The sequence below is a fragment of the Pinus tabuliformis genome, chromosome 7 (genome assembly GCF_031772625.1).
Source record: "Pinus tabuliformis cultivar Carrire ecotype Pingquan chromosome 7, CPIR1, whole genome shotgun sequence".
NCBI classification, from domain to species: domain Eukaryota; kingdom Viridiplantae; phylum Streptophyta; class Pinopsida; order Pinales; family Pinaceae; genus Pinus; species Pinus tabuliformis.
This window is the reverse complement of record NC_142293.1, coordinates 1,565,518,811-1,565,539,604: the sequence shown is the minus strand read 5'-3', so window position 1 is coordinate 1,565,539,604 and position 20,794 is coordinate 1,565,518,811. Positions and strand designations below refer to the sequence as shown.

Here is a 20,794-nt window from a genome sequence, read left to right as displayed (position 1 = left end):
AATCTTCTAAGTATGTTGCATTGCTGGCAATTAAAGCCGGCTTCACTCAAATTTATTGTTGGGCATTGGACTTGGCACCACAAGCAAGTAATCCAAACTTGAAACTAATCTCAAACAAGGCCATTCATTCATGCTGGTGATTAGCAAGTGGAGAAGTTTTACCTTAGTTGCCAGTGAATTGCAAAAATATCAAATTTTAATTCCACATGGAAGATTTGTGTTGGCGAAATGGACGAATTTGTATCAAACAAGAATATTCATACTAGGAATAATGTTACATTTCAAAACAACGCATCCTGAAATTACATTATACTGAATTAATTCAATACTTGAATTAACAAATTTTTTAATTTTTAAAAGGCGAGAGGTTCAAGGTGAAAGGCTTCTTCTGTTGAGAGGTGAAAAGCAAAGGTTTAATGGCTAAAGGTCCTAGGCTTTAGTTTGGCTCGTGTACCCACTGTATTTTGCGATTCCAAAATTGTAAATGGACGTATATAACAACTCGATGTATATTCGACATGGTGGTATGATCATCGCTAAGGTATCAAGCATTCAATCACAGCGGGTAGGTGGTAATGGTCAAAATGTTTGATCCCTGACAATTGAGATGCAGCAAAACACTATGTAAAAGATTGAAGCATTGGGAATCTGTTAAAACCCTAGACTAACAATAAAATAAATGCCATATTACACTCATACAGAAACCAAGTTACCACATTCTTTTCCCAAGAAATTACCCCCCTCCTCCCCCAACCAAAAAAAAAAAAAAAAATTTGATATTTACATTTAAAAACTTGGTGTTTTTTGAAGGAGCCAATCAAAGAGCTCCAGATAGAGGAATTGACAAGCTACATGCTCTCGGAGATTACAAATTTCTAATAAATTGGGAAAACCAAGTTTATCACATTTTAAAACATTGAAACTCAAAATACATAGTACACCCACCAGTCACCATACAGTATGTACTTGCACAATTACAGAGGGCTTGCATGTGCAGATTCATTCAGGAAAAGACAACCAAATACATGATTGAAAAAATCTCTACCTTTTACAATTTCACCATTTCCAACTACTGCTTTGGCATCGTATTTACATGCCCTAGTGCAATCAGGGCAATATGTAACCTGTATTTCATTGAGAATAAATTAGAAAACATCCAAAAACAAGTGTATCAGTTTCAAATACAGAATAAGTGAAACTTCTTAGTCAAGACAGTCGACACAACAAGATGGTCAGAACTATAATATGGACCACTGCATATTAAATTAAGCGCCAAAGTAGGGAACTGCTGCATTAGATAAAGAGACCTGGCTGCCATGGCCCATGACTGAGTTGACCGTACTAGAAATTAACTTCTAATATCTTCCTTATGAAAGATTTGTTCTTCTTCAATTAGGTTGTCCTAAAATGTTTTCAAGATACATTTTCCTGTTTTCATATTTCACATCACTTGACTTATACAGGAATGTACTAGTAAATTTTTGAGTTTTCAATAGCTGTTCCATTATCAAACTTGAAGCAACCAGTAGCCAAGTATTCCATGTATCTTCCACAATTAAACAATTTCTATAGTTAAAAATACGTCACCTCTCTGTTTAGCCAAAATAATTTACCATTCTAGACTATAATAGAAAAACAATAACTAGTTCACTTCTCACCTCCAAGATCTTTGGCTGAAGATTGTTGTCGAGCATAACATCCACCCCATAAATGGCCCTTGCTGTTGGAGAGTGCATCTCAGGGTGCACAGCTGCTGCAGCTTCAAAAACAGCACGGATCATCGCTCGGACTCTTTCATGTATGTCAATCCATTTTGCTGGAAAGTTGAAACCACAGGCAGTAGACGCTTGTTTCAGTAAGTTAGACAAAGGAATCTTGGAATTGATCGCAGTAAACAAAGATAAGATTCAAAGAACATGAATTAGCTCCTGCATAATTTCATAATTGTTTGACCTCAATAGATCTTCACTTAAAATGAACCAACAAAACTTAATGCATGTAATAATTAAATACCATGATGCTCCTGTTCAAACTCTAACACAAACTCCTCGGAATTCGTGTGGTTCAATTGCCCTCTATAGTTCTGCAGAAACCACAAATTATTGCAAAACCGAAAGATCAGAACATCACCAGATATAAAATGGTATAGTTTCTTCTCAGAAAAATCCAGTGAAATATGAAACTTACATCAATGGCAGTAAAAACTAAAATAGAAACCTGTGTTGGATATGCACCTCAAGATTGCAAAGATAGAGGTTGCATATCTCAAGTTCCAATATTTGATACTTAAGACCATTTGTCCCACCTCAAGATACACATTATCAAGCTTCTCAACCTTGACATTGGACTCAATGCACGCTCTACATTTAATGCATCAAATGCACACTCTACATTTAGAGTACCAAATGCACCCAATACAACATCCAGATTCAATGCACCATTGCACATACAAGCACTTGCCATGCATGCACACACACACACACACAATTGATGGATCAACCCCACAGGCTGTACAATGCACCTCACTCCTCTGGGTGCAACTACACAAGAATATAGAAAAGAAATTTCCAGGTTGTCAAACATAACATATGATTGGAGTTTTATTTCATTGAATGATGTCCATTTTACGTACCATTACAGTAAAATGAGTTTCATACTCCAACAGGCTGCTTTCTTTCAATGTATACTGGTTATTTGCAAGTCTCACCTGCAAAAATTAAGAGCAGATATAAATGAACTTCAAAGACATAAGATCAAAGTCAACTGTAACTTTTATATTTAGATCATTGATAGTGCAGAGAAACCCTTTTTGAATAAACATGTATATTCCATGGGCACCATTCAAGCACATGAATCCTGTGCTTCAAGAGAGCAATAAGCAAAAGAGAATGTTGAGAAAAAAAGTTTACCCAAAAGATATCCCAGAGGAGAATCTCCAATGGTTGCATACTACGAAGGAGAACAACATAGCGCAAATCAAATTTTCTTCCCCTGAAAAGAGCAGGATTTTCAATATATTTCTGACATATCTTTGGACCTGTCTCCATAAGCCTAATAATTGCAGGTAAATATCCTGTTATTGTTGTATCAATTGTTCGTGCCATATTCCATGGTTTCAGAATCCAAAGGTTATTTCTTCCTTCTTTATCTCTTACATGGTAGTCTCCTATAAGTTCAGATAATTGTGTTTCCAAATTGTACGTGGGTTGAAACCATTCCGGATCACCATATGCCTATAAAAACACAAAAGCAACTTAAATATCAATTGAACATCCAAGGCATGCGAAATTTTGCAAATCAGTTACAAGAAGTCATAAGCTTCAAACTGCAATTCATTATGTTCCATAAATTACATGCCACAAATATCATTCTATGAACATGTGCACTCACCCATTAAATGCTGGCACTAAACTTTAGATTCTAAAATGTCACAACTGAGAAAACAATAGCAGAAAATAACCAGTCTCAAACAGGAATATTAGCAGAAATCTAGCTCAGTTATGGAGTCTCTTATTCAAGTCAAATGTTTTAGGCATTGATATCAAAGCTGACTCAAAAACACTCCTGTCTAAGCAAGATCTATCAACCAACATCAAAGCTACCTCTGTACATCATCCCTATATTTAAAGAAGTAGAGATAGTTGTCCAATCCCAACATCTGACTGATTCAGTATAATATTAATCTAATAATAAAAGCGGCCACATAGCACTTCTAAAAAAAGTTCTCGCTTCTACTTAATGTAGTTTTCTTTCTATTGATTTTGTAGCTTCAGAAGGTCTTCTTATAGGTTTCTGCCTTGCACGCAGGAGAAGAAGTCCTCTTTAGGTGGTTGTTTGAGAGGAGAAACTAATATGATATCATTCCCAAGTTTGAACTTAGAAAAAAGTATATTGACTAATTAGTTAATTAATGTTGACTTTGAACTAAAATTTATCTAAAGATAAATATTTAATTATTTAAATGACTTAGATCTAATCTCCACCATTGATTTAAGAAGGCTGGAATTTAATCTTACCCGTCTATTGTTGATTTCTGGTAGCATCAAATGTGCTCTAAGTCTCAAATTTTGCAGAGAGGCTTAGACATATGTATTCCACAATACCCATAAATCGTTTGGGAAATTCCACCTAGAGACAGTTTTATTTAAATAAACAATTATTTTTTGAAGGATCCTAAGTCTAAACTTAGGAAATTAAAATAATTAGTGGGTATTAATCTAAATGGGTGTAACTTCTAGAAGAAGACGAAGATCGAGTCCAAATGATCTGAGCCATTGATTAGAATCTAATTTGGGCCGTTGGTTCTCAGCTGGAAGATTATAAGGACATCGAGGGGCATTTGGAATCACACCAAAGGCAGATACTCAGTTACCAGAGTAAGTTCGATTTTCTCACTGGTTGAAGTTCGGCAAGAGAAAATCGAATCAGAGGGAGAATTGTAAGTGAGAAGGAGAGAGAGGGGGTATCAACATCAATCTGAAGGTTGGGATTGCGTAGAGCCTAGAGGCTCATTCCTTCAGTTGTTGGGGCATAGGAAGTTGTGGGCAATTTGCGGGAGCGAAGCTAGTGGGGTACTGTGGTCAGAATAGTACCTAACATAGCAAAACCAAGGTAGAGGGAGTTGTTGTCGAGGCAGATTTCTAGCCAAGGAATCTGGATCAATGTTGTAGGTGCACAGATGATCGAAGAGGAGCAATTTGAGGATTGGCAGAAGGATTTCCAGGAGGGAAATCGGGACTTAGAAGGAGTCCAGCAAAGAACTTCCAGGTGGGAAGTAGAGAGACTCAACATGAGTGGAAAGGAGAACTTCCAGAGGGAAGTAGAGAGACTCAACATGAGTCGAAAGGAGAAATTCCAGAGGGAAGTAGAGAGACTCGGACGAGTCAACAGAAGAGCAGAGAGATGGTCGTGAATGGGCTGAGAGATCAAGACAAGCTGGATGGGGCGTCCAACTTTGTGGTCTGGAAGGCCAGGATCTTGTCCATTCTAGATAGACATCGCATCAAGGGCTTCGCCTTGAGAGTAATGGCTATCCCAATTGACCCGGTAGCTAATGAGAAGTATGATGAGGCAATGACCAAGGCAAAATGCATCATCCTTGATGGGGTCAAAGATCATGTGGTCCAACAAATTGCCGAGAAGGAAACGGCAAAGGAAATGTGGGACACCTTGAAGACGTTGTACCAGCATACTTTCGTGTAGAGGAAGATGTTACTTGAGAATCAGCTACGGTCATACCAGATGCAAAAGGGGGAGCAGATAGATCACTTCCTCAGTTGGTTGAAGGAGATCCGGGACCAACTGACTTCCATAGGAGCCACGCCGGATGAAGAGTTGATGGTAAGGACCGCACTTAACGCAGTCTCCGAGGAGTGGGAGACATTTGTCCAGAGCATACTGGGCAGGGCGGATCTTCCAGATTGGGAAGAATTGTGGGCGGCTCTTCGTCAAGAGGAGATCAAGCGGTTGAGCAAGGCGGGAAGTAGCAGCAAAGGAGTCTGGATCAAGAAGGAAGAGGAAGAGGATGTAGCTCTAGCATCTACGAGAAAGCAGGAGAAGAGGAAGAACAAAGACCTCTCCAAAGTCAAGTGCTTCCACTGTGGGGAACTAGGTGATTATGTGAACCAGTGTCCGAGGAAGAAGAAAAAGGGAGAGGCGTCTGACTCTAAGGCAGCGCCAACGAAGGCGAAGAAAGAAGTCGAGGAGGATGATGATTGTCCCATGAGTGTTCATGTACCTCTAGAGAAGAGGTGGGGAGACATCGAGCTGTAGTCAAGAGGACAACAAGTCATGAGGGGCAGGATCCTTGAGGTACCCACCTTTTGGATTATACCTTGCTATGGGAGCCCCAAGAGAGATTAGCAAGACTGGCGTATGTCGGTAGAGACAGATACAGATGAAGCGGAAGAGAGTGCTACAGTGCAGGACTCCCAGGGCAGCGCGAGGCTAGCAGGTTGCAATAGTGCGAGAGGCATGGAGAGTGTTGCACCAGTGTAAGATGGCACAGAGAGGTGTGCAACAGTGCGAGATGCAAGGAGTTGTTGCAGCAGCGCAGAGGTCAGTAGAGGGAGCAATTGTTGGTGGTAAAGGGAGCTTTAGCATCAGGAGTGTTTCTAGCCTGACAGGGATGTCAGAAGTTGGGTGGATCAGTTACTTACTTCTCAGTAACTGAGTTGCAATGCAGTAACAGTTATCACTAGCACGATGCAACATGAGGAGAGAGGGCTGCAGTGCAGATGCAGTGTTGGGAGAAAGGACCAGCAGCAGCATGGATGCAGAGGGAGTTGTTGTACAAATGTAGCAATGGCAGCGCTAGAGCCATGGGCAGCAGTGCAGAGGATGTTGGGCAGGAAGGCCAAGCATCAACACAAGTACCGATGCTGGATGATCAGGGTGATTCTCAATGGTGGAGCATTACTAGAGCACATTCTTGGCTAAGAGGGAGTGTTGATTTGGGTTAGCATCGTATGTGCTCTAGCCATGAAAATTGGTGGAGAGGCTAAAGCACATGAATCTCCAAGACCCAGAAATGATTTGGACAGATTGTACCCGGTTTGGGAGATTTTAAAATAATTAATATTTTTAATGGAGTTCCAAAGTCTAAACTTAGGAAAAATAAAATATTAATGGGTATTAATATAAAATTGAGTTAGAGGGTTCCAAAAGTCATATATCAAACCAAATCTAATCTTAGCCGTTGATTAGAGATTTAATCTCAGTCGTTGAACGACCAACAGAAAAAGTATAAAAGGAGGCTTGAGGGTCAATTGGAGAACACACCAGAGTGATCAGTCATTTGATTTTCTAGAGCAGGGTTGCTAAGCAAAGTCGAGTCAGTGATCAGCAGTGAGGAGCAGTGAGTACTAGACAGAGAGGCAAAGACAGTGTCGAGAGACCAGCGCAGAGGCAGAGAGCGAGAAGCAACAGCCAGAGCAGGCCACACAGAGCCCAACAGAGAGAGCGCAGAGCCCAAAGGGACTGCATCATCCACGCAGAGGGCAGAGGGAGTGACGCAGAGGGTCCCAGAGGTTGCGCAATGCCTCAAAGGGCTGACGCAGAGAGGTTTGAGGCTGACGCAGAGCAGCAGCAGGCTGACGCAGAGTAGCAGGAGGTTGACGCAGATACTAGAAGGGCCAACTCAGAGCTTCAGAGTCCCTAAAGAGGGTTTCGTGGGACAAGTTTTCTGAATACCTGTTTCCAAATGGAGAGGTATTGCTGCCATGTATTTTTTCTCTATCAAGTGCGTCAGTTAGGCACCCAGTTGTACTCAACGAAATACTGCATAATAATAAACCCTCAAAATAGCTGCACCCGTTTTCTCGCATTGGGTTTTTCCTGGGACATTTGTCAGAAAATAACAGTGTTACTTGTGTGTTTGTTTTCTTTCAGCTGATGATCTATAGATTTTGACACTGTATTGTGTTTATTTCATTATTTGTATGTTTTAAATTACTTGTTCAGAATTTACAAGTAGAAGAAATAAACCAGCAGAATACAGATTAATTTTCTAACAGATAGACTTAGAAAATTCAACAGAAGGATCTTATATCGATTGGAGAAGTCATTCTTGACAGGAAACTTACTATCACTACCCTTGGAGGGCTCCCACCCGAGCGGTATATATTTAGAACCACTATTCTCAATAATGATCGAATTCCGAGATTTGAAGAATCGATGTCAAGATGCATTCAGGAAGAAACAAGAATGGTGGAGCAAGAAATGCCTTCTAATAGAGGCAACCCCACTGCTTTCTCCGCTCATACCAAAAGGAAAAATAATGCAAGGTCTAAAGGTCATTTCCATGGAAAGCCTGAATCTAAGGGTGGAAGGAAGGGCAGATGCTTTGATTGCAATAAGTTTGGTCACTATGTGATGGAGTGTCCAAATAGAAGGGACACATCGCATGATGATGATCACAATCATTCTAGGGGCAACTTCAATAACAATGATCAAAGGAATGATAAGTACAATGGCAAAGGAAAAAGGAATGCAAAACACCAAGGAAATGGTCGACCCTCCAAGAAAGCAAGGAACTCCAGGTATGAAGAATTAAATGTTGTTTCTGATAAGAAAAGGGAGTATTATCTTATATCGGCCCTCTCCACTACCTATCCTCTGGACACTTTGGGAAATTGGCTTATTGATAGTGGTGCTTCAAGGCACTTCATCGGATACAAGGAAGCTCTTTCTAATCTGATAGAGAAGGAAACAAACTTGGAGATTATTCTTGGAGATGATGCCACCTATCCCGTAAATGGTGTAACACGATTCAATTACAAGAAGTTCTATATGTACCTGATCTTAATAAGAACTTGGTGTCCATTTCGCCAATGGAAGACAAAGGTTACAAGGTGGCATTCATCGATGGAAAGGTACGAGTTTGGAAAAGGAATTTTAAAGATGCTTTTACTCTTGGGTTTAGGGTTGGCACTTTGTATCAAGTTAGGAAGTCCATTGGGGGCCATGTCTTGTGACACATCGTTACAATCTGAACTATGGCACCAGAGGTTTGCCATCTTCATTACAAGGCCCTACTTGATATGAGACATATGGTGATAGGGATGCCTGAGTTCAAAGAAGAGCATAAAGGTATATGTCCGTGATGTATCGAGGGAAAGCTTACAAGGGGACCATTCCCCTCAAGTAATAGCAAGACCACAGATATGGAACAACCCGAGGGATTTGACGTTCATGTCCAGGAATCTCATGTATACAGGTTGAAGAAAGCTCTCTATGGTTCGAAGCAAGCACCTTGAGCATGGAGTGAAGTCGATCAGAACCTTTACTTTAAGGTTGAATATGATAGACCTCTCATATTGGTACTTTATGTGGACGACCTCTTTCTGACAAGTACAGACCCTCTCATTTACAAACATAAGAGGGAGTTGGATTCTGAATTTGAAATGAAGGACCTAGGACTGATGCACTACTTCCTAGGGTTTGAGTTCTAGCAAAAGCCAGGAGAAATTTTCCTATTGCAAAGAAAATATGTTGTGAAGATATTGGAAAGATTTGGGATGGTGGACTGCAAGCCCGTGACTACCCCGATGGAGGTTAACTTTAAGAAGTTATGTGGTAGTGCTGCCGGAACCAAATTGGGATATGCTTCTGAGTATCGTCAACTCATAGTAGCATTGATGTTCTTGGTGAACTCCCGTCCGGATATATGTTGTGCAGTTAACAAGTTGAGCCAATATATGATTGAGCCTCATCACTCACATTGGATTGGTGCCAAGAAGCACAATCACTCATGGACTGAGATACATTGTCGGAGATGTGAGGCTGCACAGTTATTCTGATTGGGCAGGCAGTGTGGAGGATCGCAAGAGCACTTACGGGTGTTGTTTCTCTTTGGGTTATGCTTCGATATCCTAGATGAGCAGGAAGAAGAAAGCGGTTGCTTTAAAACCGTTGAGGCCGAATACATAGTTGTGAGTATGGCCTCCTGTGAAGTTGTATGGTTGAGGAAGCTCTTCAGTGAGTTGTTTGGACATGTGTTGGATACCACCATGATCCTCTGCGACAACCAGAGTGGGATCTGATCGTCGGGGAATCCTGTATTTCATGATCGCTCCAAGCACATAGACATCAAGTACCACTTTATCCGGGATATGGTACAACGAGGAGAAGTAAGGCTCCATCACGTTGGGACTGATGTGCAAGTCGTCGATATTCTGACAAAGCCCCTAGGAAAGGTCAAATTCTTGACTTTCCGAAAACGACTAGGAGTCGTGGAGAGACCCTCTCCTGAGGGTCCTGTATGATATGGATATTCAGCTCTGGGAGCTCCGGGGGGCTTGGGGTACTTCTTGGAGCGATAAGCAACCATAGGGTGAGTGGTTCAACCTTCCCCTAGTGGTTTGCTATGTAGGCAAGATGAGTGGTTCTCCCGCTGAGACACAATCATAGGGTGAGTGGTCCAGCTTTCCCCTAGTGATTTGTTGTGTACAGGGTGAGTGGTTCAGCCTTCCCTTGGGATACCCCTTGGTGACATGTAGGCAGGATGAGTGGTTCATCCTTCTCCTGTTGAGTCATCCTACCCATGCAGAAAGGGACTCATGGGAAGTACCTCTCATCTGGCCAACGAACAGGGAAATGAGGATAGGGACCATAGTACTACCGATGGACGCATCGTGTACTACCGTACTCCCTATGCTAGGATGACCTATATTGATCTGGGATCAATGGAACTGACTTCGGGTCAGTAAGAGTGGTATGAGACACTCTCTTTATTTGGAACTAATTTCAGATCAGTAAGAGTGGTATGAGACACTCTCTTTATATGGGACTGACTTCGAGTCAGTAGAGAATGGTATGATACATTCTCGATCACTTCTTCATAGTTCAGCAGAGCAGTGCAGTGCAGAGCAGTGCATTGATGGCAAAGATAGTACAGACTGGCAGATGGATTAACAGATGGAGTTCTCCCTAGTTAAGAGGGAGTGTTAAAATTGGCAACTAGGGCCAAACTCCATGTGGGTCATCTTATTTATGGCAACTGATATTTTTCTTGGATTCCTCTCTCTGAGAGGTGTAGGATTGATCTAAAGATCATCCGATTCCAACATGTATTTATGGAGATATGAATTATTTGTGTTATTGACAATTTGTCAAGGTCGGCCAGCAAGCAACTAACCCCCAGCTAAACCTGAACGTTACATTATAAATAGAGGATACCTCAAGTCATTTGAGGCACACACATCTCTCATGATCTCTCTCCACTCGTTTGGGTTTGGTGGAAGGAGAGGTCAAGAGGGAGACATAACCGCAGCCAAGGAGGAAGCCTAATCTGCAGCAAGGAGGTCTAATACACAGCTAAAAGAGAAGCCCTAGCCGCAGTTGAAGAAGGTGCCCTAGCCGCTTTCCTAAAGGAGATCAAGCCACACTCATAAAGGTGCCCTAGCCGCGGTCAAAGATGCTCTAGCCGCAATCAAAAGAAAGGTTATATCCGCAGCAAGAGGGATGCCCTAATCCACAGAAGAAGAGGCCCTTAACTGCAGCAAAAAGGAAGCCCTAGCCAAGAGAAACAGCAAGGACATTTAAGGACTGTTTCAGGGCTACGTTTAAGAGATAGAGTTGCTGATTGAAGGGCCGAGGCCCTGTTCTTGGAGGCCGAGGTAAGAAGGGCTTGCTGGAGGGTGCAGCAACTGTTTTAGGGTGACAAGTCCATGCGTTGGGCTTGAAACTGCCCTAAAGGAGCAGCATGGAGGGCAGCATCCTATTGGAGGACAGCCGCAGCAAGAGGAAGCAATTCTGGGTTAGTTTGAGGGTTGTTAGGGACTGTGTTTGCGTGCCCTAACCAGTCCAGAATTGCAGCAGCCAAGTTACCCTAGAACAGTGAACTAGTGCTCACATTTTGGAGTGCATCTTGTATGTGTTGAGTCAGTTTGATGGGCAACTTGTAGGAGTCCTTAGGACAGCATAGAAATTTAGTTTGCTGACAGCGTAGAGGGTTAAGGGCTGCATATTGTGCCCTAACCAGATTTGCAGGAGCAGCAAGCAAACAGTGGAGGACAGCAGCATTTTGTGGAGGAGTGTTGGGTCAATGTGTTGACCAGATTGAATCGTGATTGCAGCAGCCTGTTGCTGCCATGTGGAGGATCTTCCAAGCAGCTAGAAGGATGCATTGAGCTTACTGTTGAAGATTGAAGTTGACTGGGCTTGACCAAGTCACTTAGAGGAAGATTTCCATCTTGTTTGATCAGCATTGACATTTCTGATCTAGGCTTTACTCTTATTGTCATAAATTCTCAGATTTGTATATTTGTACTATCTCTCTCTCTCTGCTGAACTATTGAAGACTAAAGAAGATTTGATCAAGGGTTTCCCCACATTGGGATTTGTCCCTGGCTGGTGCCACATCTTGTGTCATCTTGTCTTGGCTTGTCTTCTACTGTTTATGTTTATGTTCTATCTGCATTTTACTATCATGCTAATGTGATTGATACTCTGGAAATTGATATTGGGCTAATAAGAAAAAATGAAGTAAATTGCTCTCAAGCATAGAACATACCAGAAATTAACAAGTTTACTAGGGGTGCTTTTCCCATAAAGTTTCCCTTGGGAAATAAAAAAGAATACACATACACATAAACTGAAGAAATTATGAATTGGGTTTATCTCGGGTGGTTGGGAGGAATGATTGGGATCATCCCCACCCAGGTTCAATTCCCGCAAGTGACATGATGAGCTTTGATATAATGGCTTCAAGCCTTGTTGAGAATGAATAGTTCTTCAAGGACTGGAACTTGTATATTCCTCATATGGAATATAAAGGTATTTTCCATGTGAAATATATATATATATATATATAGATATATATATATACTGAAGAAACTCTAAAACACTTCAGGCTTTTTATTGGTTATACAAAATTGCGCAATCAATACCTTACCTTTTGTATTTTAATGTGAAGTAAGCTAAAGACTAAAAGGTCTACTGCACTCCATAAAAAATTAGTGTTGAGTAGACAGACCTTCAAAAAGTGTGCTAACATTAAATAATATAAGCCACTTATCTCTGCATTCCTTCAGCACCCATATAAAGTTGCAGCCAAAACATGACTGAAAAGAAATAAAACCCTAAAGCTAGATGCAATTAGTTTTGGCCAACATCACTGGTACAGTTCAAAGACAATGAAGAATGATACCTGTTGAATGGTCTGTGCCAAGTGGTGCTTCATTACAATACAGGCTTCAAATGGAAACTGGCTAACATATTGATGATCATTCAAGCCATATACTTTCTTTGTTTCCTCATCAACTTGCATATGTGTCCATATAATATCAGCTATTTTGGCATCATCCGCTACATAAAAGCAGAAGTAAAACATGGTATTTAGTTGAATGTATATTTAAAACAGTGTTTTTACCAGTAGCAGCAAAATGCCTCGCATATATATATATATATATATACACAACCGAGGATACCTTCTTTCTAATAACTCAACTTGTGACATATTCAAAACACCTTTTCAACAATGTCTATAACAAATAATACAGTAAGAGTAAATTATAACAAAACCCAAACAACAGGTGATAAAAACAAAATTATAAAGGAAAAATTTGGAGAGAAACTGCATAAATGGTCTAGGAAAATACTTAAAGAAAATTAAGGGTGCACCATTCATTCCAATTGGACCTTGCTAAAACCTCCAGATATGACCTATGTCCTTTGGAATAACTGAATGACCTGAGCGAATAATGTCCATAGTAGAGCAATTAGGAAGCACACTGAAGACGAATCCTACTTCCATGCAATGAAAAATCTAAAGAACTAAAGCCAACAGAAAACAGAAAAATGTTTACTTCAACTGTACATGGCTCCTTAAAGTAATCTGCATTACCACAGTTAATTAAGATATGCCGTTATTTGGAAATGAAACATACTCCGAAATGTTGAAATTGATTCGTCTCCTCCTAAATGTTGTATTGATTTGTCTGTCTCCTAATACCCATTACTGTCAATGCCCCAATGCTACTTACAGCCATTTCAAACATGGTGCTCAGCAGCCATGCCTTTGGGATAATTTTAGGCATCTTTTGATGTATGTTTAACATTTCTATTATAGGTTTCAAACAAATGAGAGTAAAATTGAGCTGATTTTACGACCAAGCAAAACTACAAGAACAGCAAGAAATGATTTGAAAGCTAATGTAACTCACATCCAATGTTTATGCATGTTGACAACACGGAGTATTGCTAACTTTTAAAAAATGCATCACTGGTTAGGGTTTATTTGTAGTGTTTTGCATGGTACTGTTGAAAATAGTGTAGTTTGGAAAGTACTCCCACAAGTCCTGTGTGCTTGACTTGTGTGGAGAAAACCCACGTTGTGGGCCAAGTACCTAAGCCTGTGGGTTTTGGACCCAAAGTCGTAGGCTTAGAAGCCAAAGATATTATTAGTTTATTCAAATTGTTGTCAAGGACACCTTTAATGAACTAAAGAGGCTCCTAAGGCAACACTATAGAGGCTATATATTTGAGAGACCAATGGAGAGGTCTCATACCATAGCAAATCATTCTTGTAAGAACCAATGTTGCACGACTCGTACTTCTATAAGACTTGTCTGGCTATTGACTTGGCGACCCGTATAAGACTTCGGAATGACCCGTATAAGACTTGGCAAAATATAGAAAAAAAAAACTTAAAATATCGTAAATTTTAAGCACAAAAAAGAAAAAAACCAAATTTTGAGGGTCTTCATGTGTACTATGTCGGTCATATGCGATTCTTCATGGGTTCAATGCGGGTAGCCGAGTTTTATGCGGTTTTTTGGCTAGTACAAGTAGAAACTGGGGGTTCTATGCAAGTGACCTGTCTCGCTATAAAACCCATCAAGCCCTGCAGGTACTCGTGGGTCTTATAAGAGTCGTGTTACACTGGTGAGAACAACAAACCCAAAAAAAGAAGCCGCAAATCCACAGCTAGGAGAAGGACAAGCAAGATCTAAGATTTCTATTTGAGGAAGAGATTTGTTGATTTTTGGTAGCATCGAATGTGCTCTAGCCATGAAATTTGGTGGAGAGGCTAAGGCAAATGAGATCTCCAAGACCCAAAAATCATTTGGAGAAATTCCACCCAGATGAAGAGATGTTAAAATAATGAATATTTTTAATGAGTTCCTAAGTCTAAACTTGGGAAAATTAAAATATTAATGTGTATTAATATAATATGGGTGAGAAAGTTCTAAATAACGAGGATCAAGCTAGATCTAATCTTAGCCGTTGATTAGGGACTTAATCTTAATCGTTGAATCGTCAACAGGAAAAGTATAAGAGGAGGCTTGAGGGTCAGTTGGAGACACACCAAGAGATCAAAGAATTTGATTTTCTGGGGCGAGGTTTGCTGAGGAAATCGAGTTAGTCATCAGAGTTGCAGTGAGGGGCAGTTCAGCAAAGGATTTTCATCTGAAGCTGAAGAATACATAGCAGAGATGCAGCATAGTGTTAGGACAGACAGCGCAGACCCTAGAAGGGCTGACGCAAAGACCAAAGAGACGATGCAGAGGACACAGAGGGCCGATGGAGGCAACGCAGAAGCCGCAGAAGCTGACGCTGGGCCTCAGAAGCAGCGCTGGGGAGATTCTGTGGGGCAGACTGGGAGCAAATCAGCAGATTTTGAGCCGGGAGAGGGCGACGCAGCTCCTGGAGGAGTGACGCAGTTCTAGAGCAGTGCTTGGAGCAGCTTTCGTTGTCTAGCATAGGAACATCCGCAGTCATTGTAGGATTGCTCATCCGACTGTTGATTTGCCGAAATATTTGTCTCCAGATAGAGGTATTGCTGCCAAGGATATTCTCTAAAGGGTGAACCATTTCTTGCACCCTAGTTGTATTCAAAATTTGTTTAATAATAAAACCCTCTATATGTTGCATCGGTTTTCCCGCATTGGGATTTCCAGAGGACGATTGTCCAAAAATAATGGTGTCGCTTCTGTCGTCTCAGTTTATTTCAGTTGTTGATATGTATATTTGTGAAGGTTGCATTTGTGTTTACTTCAATATTTATGCATTTAAATAACTTGTTAATGCAAAGAACAAGTAGGAGATAGTAAACCGAAAAATGCAGTAGGTGAATTTTCACAAGATTAAGTTGTGTTTGTCTATCTGAGGTTTATTATTAATGATATCTACTGGTCGAGTTTTTGTTATGCTCTAGAATAAGGGAGCCAAAGCCCTAGAAGGAGGCAGAGGCCTCAAATCTGTCATAGGCAGAGAAGTAGGGCTACTAGACCTCTGTTTCATGAACAGAAGGAGGGTCGACGTATAGAGAGAGGGTTGCAAGTAGAAAAGACTAGGTTGCCGCATGTTTGAGGTAGCCCACAGGTAGAGGAGAGGGGATGAGAGACATTAGGGGCTTGTGGAGCAAGGCTGAGGTGCCTCAAGCCTGTGGAGAGGCCAGCGAGGTAATGAAGGAGGACTATTCTTTGTGAAGAAGGGTTGCCCAGTATGTTAATGAAGACTGTTTAGAAAAGGGAGATTTGAACAGTGAGTTTTAAAGGCTTGTTTATATGCAGTGAATTGAAGGATAAATCCACTGTGAGCAGTTGTGTGACAGGGCATTGAAAGGATCCATTCCCTATGAGTTTTAAAGGCTTGTAATGTGTAGTGAACTGAAGAGAATTGTCCACTGTGAGCAGTTGTACATATAGGGCATAAAAGGAGCTATTCCCTATGAGTTGAGGAGGCAAAGGACAGCTAGGACAAAGGACTAAAGGTAGTTGATCTTTTGTGGACAACGGAACTAAAAGCGTTGATTGAAAAGGGAGCTCAACCAGCAAGTTGTTTGTTTTGTCTTTGATTTGTTTAGCAGATTGAAGGTCTAAAGGAGTTGACCTCAAGCCCTATTGTATCATCATTTGTATCAGGTTTCATAAAGGGCCATGATACCTAGTACGGGAGCCCTATGATTATTTATTGAAGGACTAATAAAATAAGTTTTGGGCCATATATACCTGTGTACGTTATTGTTTCGCTGCAGTTATATTTCCATTGTGCAAAGTTGTTTTGGTTGAACACTGCTAGTGTGTTTGTGTGCTAAGTCTAGCCATAGACCAGACCTAGGGTGTAAGGAATTTCAACATGGTACCAAAGCTAATTTGAAGGGACAATTGAATCAAATTGTGCATAGCAAGAAGCCTAAGAGGGAGCTGGTTGATTTTTTGTTGAAGGACTAACATCATGTCAAAGATGGTTGTTGGCTTGAGGTATGAGGACAGGTTGGATGGGTTGTCCAACTATAGTCCATGGAAAGAAAGAATCAAGCCAATCTTGTTGGGGAACAAGTATGGAAGTTTGTTGACAAGGAGATTATTAAGACAACAAATCCAAAAGGGTTGGATGTGAAGGCCAAGCTAATCATTCTTGATGGAGTCAAGGATCACTTGATATCTCATCTTACTAGGAAGAACATTGCACATAATATGTGGAAGGCTCTCCTGGATTTGTTCATGAACAAGAACGAGAATTGGTTGATAGTATAGAGAAAGAAGCTCAAGAACTAAGATGATGGATGGACGTGGCTTTGTATCTCATCACTATTTCTCAAGTTCGTGATGAGCTTGTTGCCATTCGAGATAACCTTCCAGGATCTGAATTAGTGAGGACTACCTTTAAGGCTTCATCGAGGAATAGAAGTCATTTATCAAAGGATTAGTCGCTTGAGACAAGTTGTCAGATTGGAACTGGTTATGGGATGATTTCATCCAAGAGGAACTTCAAGATGAGGATCTTCATAAGAAGAATTCTGATAGAGTGAATTTCAATCTAGCTAGTAAGATGAATGGCAAAGGGAATTTCGATAATGGCAAGAAGGACTTGAGAAAAGTGAAGTGTTTCACTTGTGACGAGTTTTGTCATTATGCGCGTAAGTGTCTGCATAGAAAGAAAGGAGATAATGAGAAGAAGAAGAAAGAGATGGTAATGGTTGCTACATCTACAACCGAGCAGGATGACTTTGCCAGAAGGTACGAGAAGGACTTTGTTCTAGCCTCTCATTTCTCTGAGGGCACCATTGATGAAGGCGCATGGTTCATTGATAGCGGAATGTCAAAGCATATGACTAGATCGCACAAAGTATTTGAGCCTCTAACTGAATGGTATTCTAAATTGCACATGGAGGTTGGCGATAAGAGTCAGAAGACTGTCAAAGGGTCATATATGGTGGCATTCACGATGGATTCAAGAGGGTTGCTACGAGTCCATGATGTAAATTGGGTATCGGAGCTCAAGTGCAGCATGTTGTTTGTCTTAGCGATTGAGGCTAAGGGGTTTGAAGTATTGTTCTAGGATGGAAAGGAGATGCTCAAGCCCAGAGGCTCTAACTCCACAGGAGCAGTTATTGGAGTTCGGGAGAGTGGTCTATACAAGTTGAAGGGCAAGCCTATATATCAAGGAAAGAAGAAAGTTATTAAGACTCACAAGGGGTCGATTTCGAGAGAGAGTTTACAAGTTCAGAGGGACAATCCACAAACCAAGAAGAGTGCATGGTCTGTGGGAAGAAAGGAGACTTCTATATCTAGAAAGAAGGAACCTTGTGTTGAAATTTCAAAGTCTATCCGTTAGAAATTTAATCTATGTTCTTCTGGTTTATTTCTTCTACTTGTTAATTATGAACAAGTTATTTAAAACATATAAATAATGAAATAAACACGATATAGTCTCAACAGCTGAAAGAAAACAAACACACAAGTGACACTTTATTTTTGGACAACTCGTCCTCCAAAAACCCAATGCGGGAAAACCGGTGCAGCAATTCTGAGGGTTTATTATTATGCAGTATATCCTTGAGTACAACTGGGTGCCAAACTGGCTCACCCGACAGAGAAAAATAACCAGCAGTAATACCTCTCTATTTGGAAACAGGTATTCAAAAAACCTGTCCCACAAAACCCTCTCCAGCAACTCTGAAGCACTGCGATGGCCTTTCCGGCCTCTGCATCAGCCCTTTGAGGCACTACGCAACCTTCGGGACCCTCTGCATCACTCCTGCTGCCCTCTGCATGGATGACGCAGGCCCTCTGGCCTCTGCGCTCTCTGTTGGGTTCTGCGTGGCCTGCTCTGGCTTCTGCATCTGCCTCTCTGCTTGTCTCTAGGCACTATCTCTGCCTCTCTGTCCAGTACTCACTGGCCCTCGCTATTGATCACTGATTCGACTTTACTTAGCAAACCCCACTCTAGTAAATCGAATGACTGATCACTCTGGTGTGTTCTCCAACTGACCCTCAAGCCTCCTCTTATACTTTTCCTGTTGGTCCTTGAACGACCGAGATTAAATCTCTAATCAACAACTAAGATTAGATTTGGCTTGAGCCATGACTTTTGGAACCTTCTGACCCAGTTTTATATTAATACCCATTAATATTTTATTTTTCCTAAGTTTAGACTTAGGAACTCCATTAAAATATTAATTATTTTAATATCTCCCAAACTGTGTACAATCTGCCCAAACCATTTCTGGGTCTTGGAGATCTCATGTGCTTTAGCCTCTCCACCAATTTTCATGGCTGGAGCACATCTGATGCTACCCTAAATCAACACCTTGGAATGGCTTGAAGGCCTATCAAGAGAAGAGGAAGCGAGAGGCTTCTAATGGCAGGGACACATCCAAGCATAGTGTTGTTCATACTGTAGGTAATGTAGCAATGATGGATGCAGTGAAAGAGGATTGTGTTCCTGATGAGTTACTTCCTAGGAATGGAAGTACCTCCCTTGCTAAGTGGGAGTGTTGAAAATAGTGTAGCTTGGGAGGTACTCCCACAAGTCCTAGGTGCTTGACTTGTGTGGAGAAAACCCACGTTGCAAGCAAAGTACCCAAGCCTGTGGGTTTCAGACCTAAAGACATGGGCTTAGATCCTAAGGATATTATTAGTTTATTTATTCTAATTGTTGTGGAGGATACCTTTAATGAACTAAAGGGGATCCGAAGGCAACATTAGAGAGGTTATATATTTGAGAGACCAATAGAGAGGTCCCATAACATAGAAAATCATTCTTGTGAGAACAGCAGGCCCAAAAGAAGAAGTTGCAGATCCGCAACTAGGAGAAGGACAAACAAGAAGGTTTGAGATTTCCGTTTGACGAAGAGATTAAGCCATCTTTGTCTATATGAGGTTCGGTGTTGATGGTATTTATTGGTAAAGTTTATATTTTGCTCTAGAAGAGGGGAGTCGAAGCCCTAAAAGGAGACAAGAGGCCTCAGATCTATCATAGGCAGAGAAGTAGGTTTGTCATGCCTCAGTTTTATGAACAAAAGGAGGGTCGAGATATAGAGAGAGGGTCGCAGTAAGATAACAGAGGGACGCGAGCAAAAAATACTAGGCTGCAGCCTATCTGAGCTAGGTCGCAGACAGAGGAGAGGGGCCAAGAGGCCTCAAGGGATTGTGGAGCTAGGCTAATGTGCCTCAAGCCTGTGGAGAGGCCAGCGAAGTAGTGAAGGAGGATTGTTGATCATGAAGAAGGGTTATTAAGTATGCTAATGAAGACTGTTTGGAAATGGGAGGTTTGAACAATGAGTTTTGAAGGATGGTAATGTGGAATGTGTTTATTTTCTAAGAGAATTATGATCTTCTATTTAGATAATTACTTTCCAGTGATTTTTTAACAAAGTTCACTTATGACACATACATCATTAAGCAATTATACATAAAAATCTCAACAATAATGCAATAATGACAGTAGGAACATAAAGAGATAACAAAGCACAAAAGGGACACAAATTTACCTTGGGAAAATCCAAGCTTGAGAAAAACCCAACAATCTTTTTCTTAGGAGAAATTGTTCAATTCAGCAAAAGTACACTCTGGTTTTCCAGTCAAACTTACCACAAAATCCACATAGGTCAAACCAAGTCAAATAGGTTGAAATTTGGCCTTCCTGCTGCTACAAAGAACTTCAATCATCCTCTGCCAACATGGCCGAAATTCGACCTCCTGTAGTTGTTGGTCAACTCTATCAAATTGCCTTAGCCAGAGCTCGGTTAACTGCCCAAAAATTTGATCAACTCCGACACCAAAAAGGTTTGATCAACCACTCATTTTTGTGGTCAAACTGCCCGAGAAAGATGAATCAAACATTAGTCAAATAGCTCAGGCTAATGCTAGTCAACAAACTCGAAAGAGCTCGATCAAACTTCAATCTTCCTCTATCTCTCCTTTGGACATGTGAACAGAAAACAGAAATTGATGCCAAAAGGAGGAGGTCGAATGAGTATATGTAGTGATCAGAATAGGCAGGTTTGACCTGTTGAGAAATCTAGGGCATTAGCATTAGGGGATTTCTCTTCCATTAGTGACTG

The 20,794-nt window shown here is 41.0% G+C and overlaps 1 protein-coding gene across 1 annotated transcript in view; it reads right to left on the bottom strand.

The window, feature by feature from the left end:
* Nucleotides 1-763: 763 nt before the first annotated feature.
* LOC149254028 (tubulin-tyrosine ligase) overlaps nucleotides 764-20,794 on the bottom strand; it is a 114,784-nt gene continuing 94,753 nt past the window's right edge. The window contains exons 10-15 of the mRNA XM_089460053.1: nucleotides 12,650-12,807; nucleotides 2,910-3,233; nucleotides 2,633-2,707; nucleotides 2,014-2,083; nucleotides 1,659-1,816; nucleotides 764-1,124 (exon numbers count right to left, since the gene is read on the bottom strand). Coding sequence (XP_089316179.1) covers nucleotides 975-1,124; nucleotides 1,659-1,816; nucleotides 2,014-2,083; nucleotides 2,633-2,707; nucleotides 2,910-3,233; nucleotides 12,650-12,807 — 935 coding nt within the window. The 3' untranslated portion in view covers nucleotides 764-974. The remainder of the gene's footprint in view (nucleotides 1,125-1,658; nucleotides 1,817-2,013; nucleotides 2,084-2,632; nucleotides 2,708-2,909; nucleotides 3,234-12,649; nucleotides 12,808-20,794) is intronic.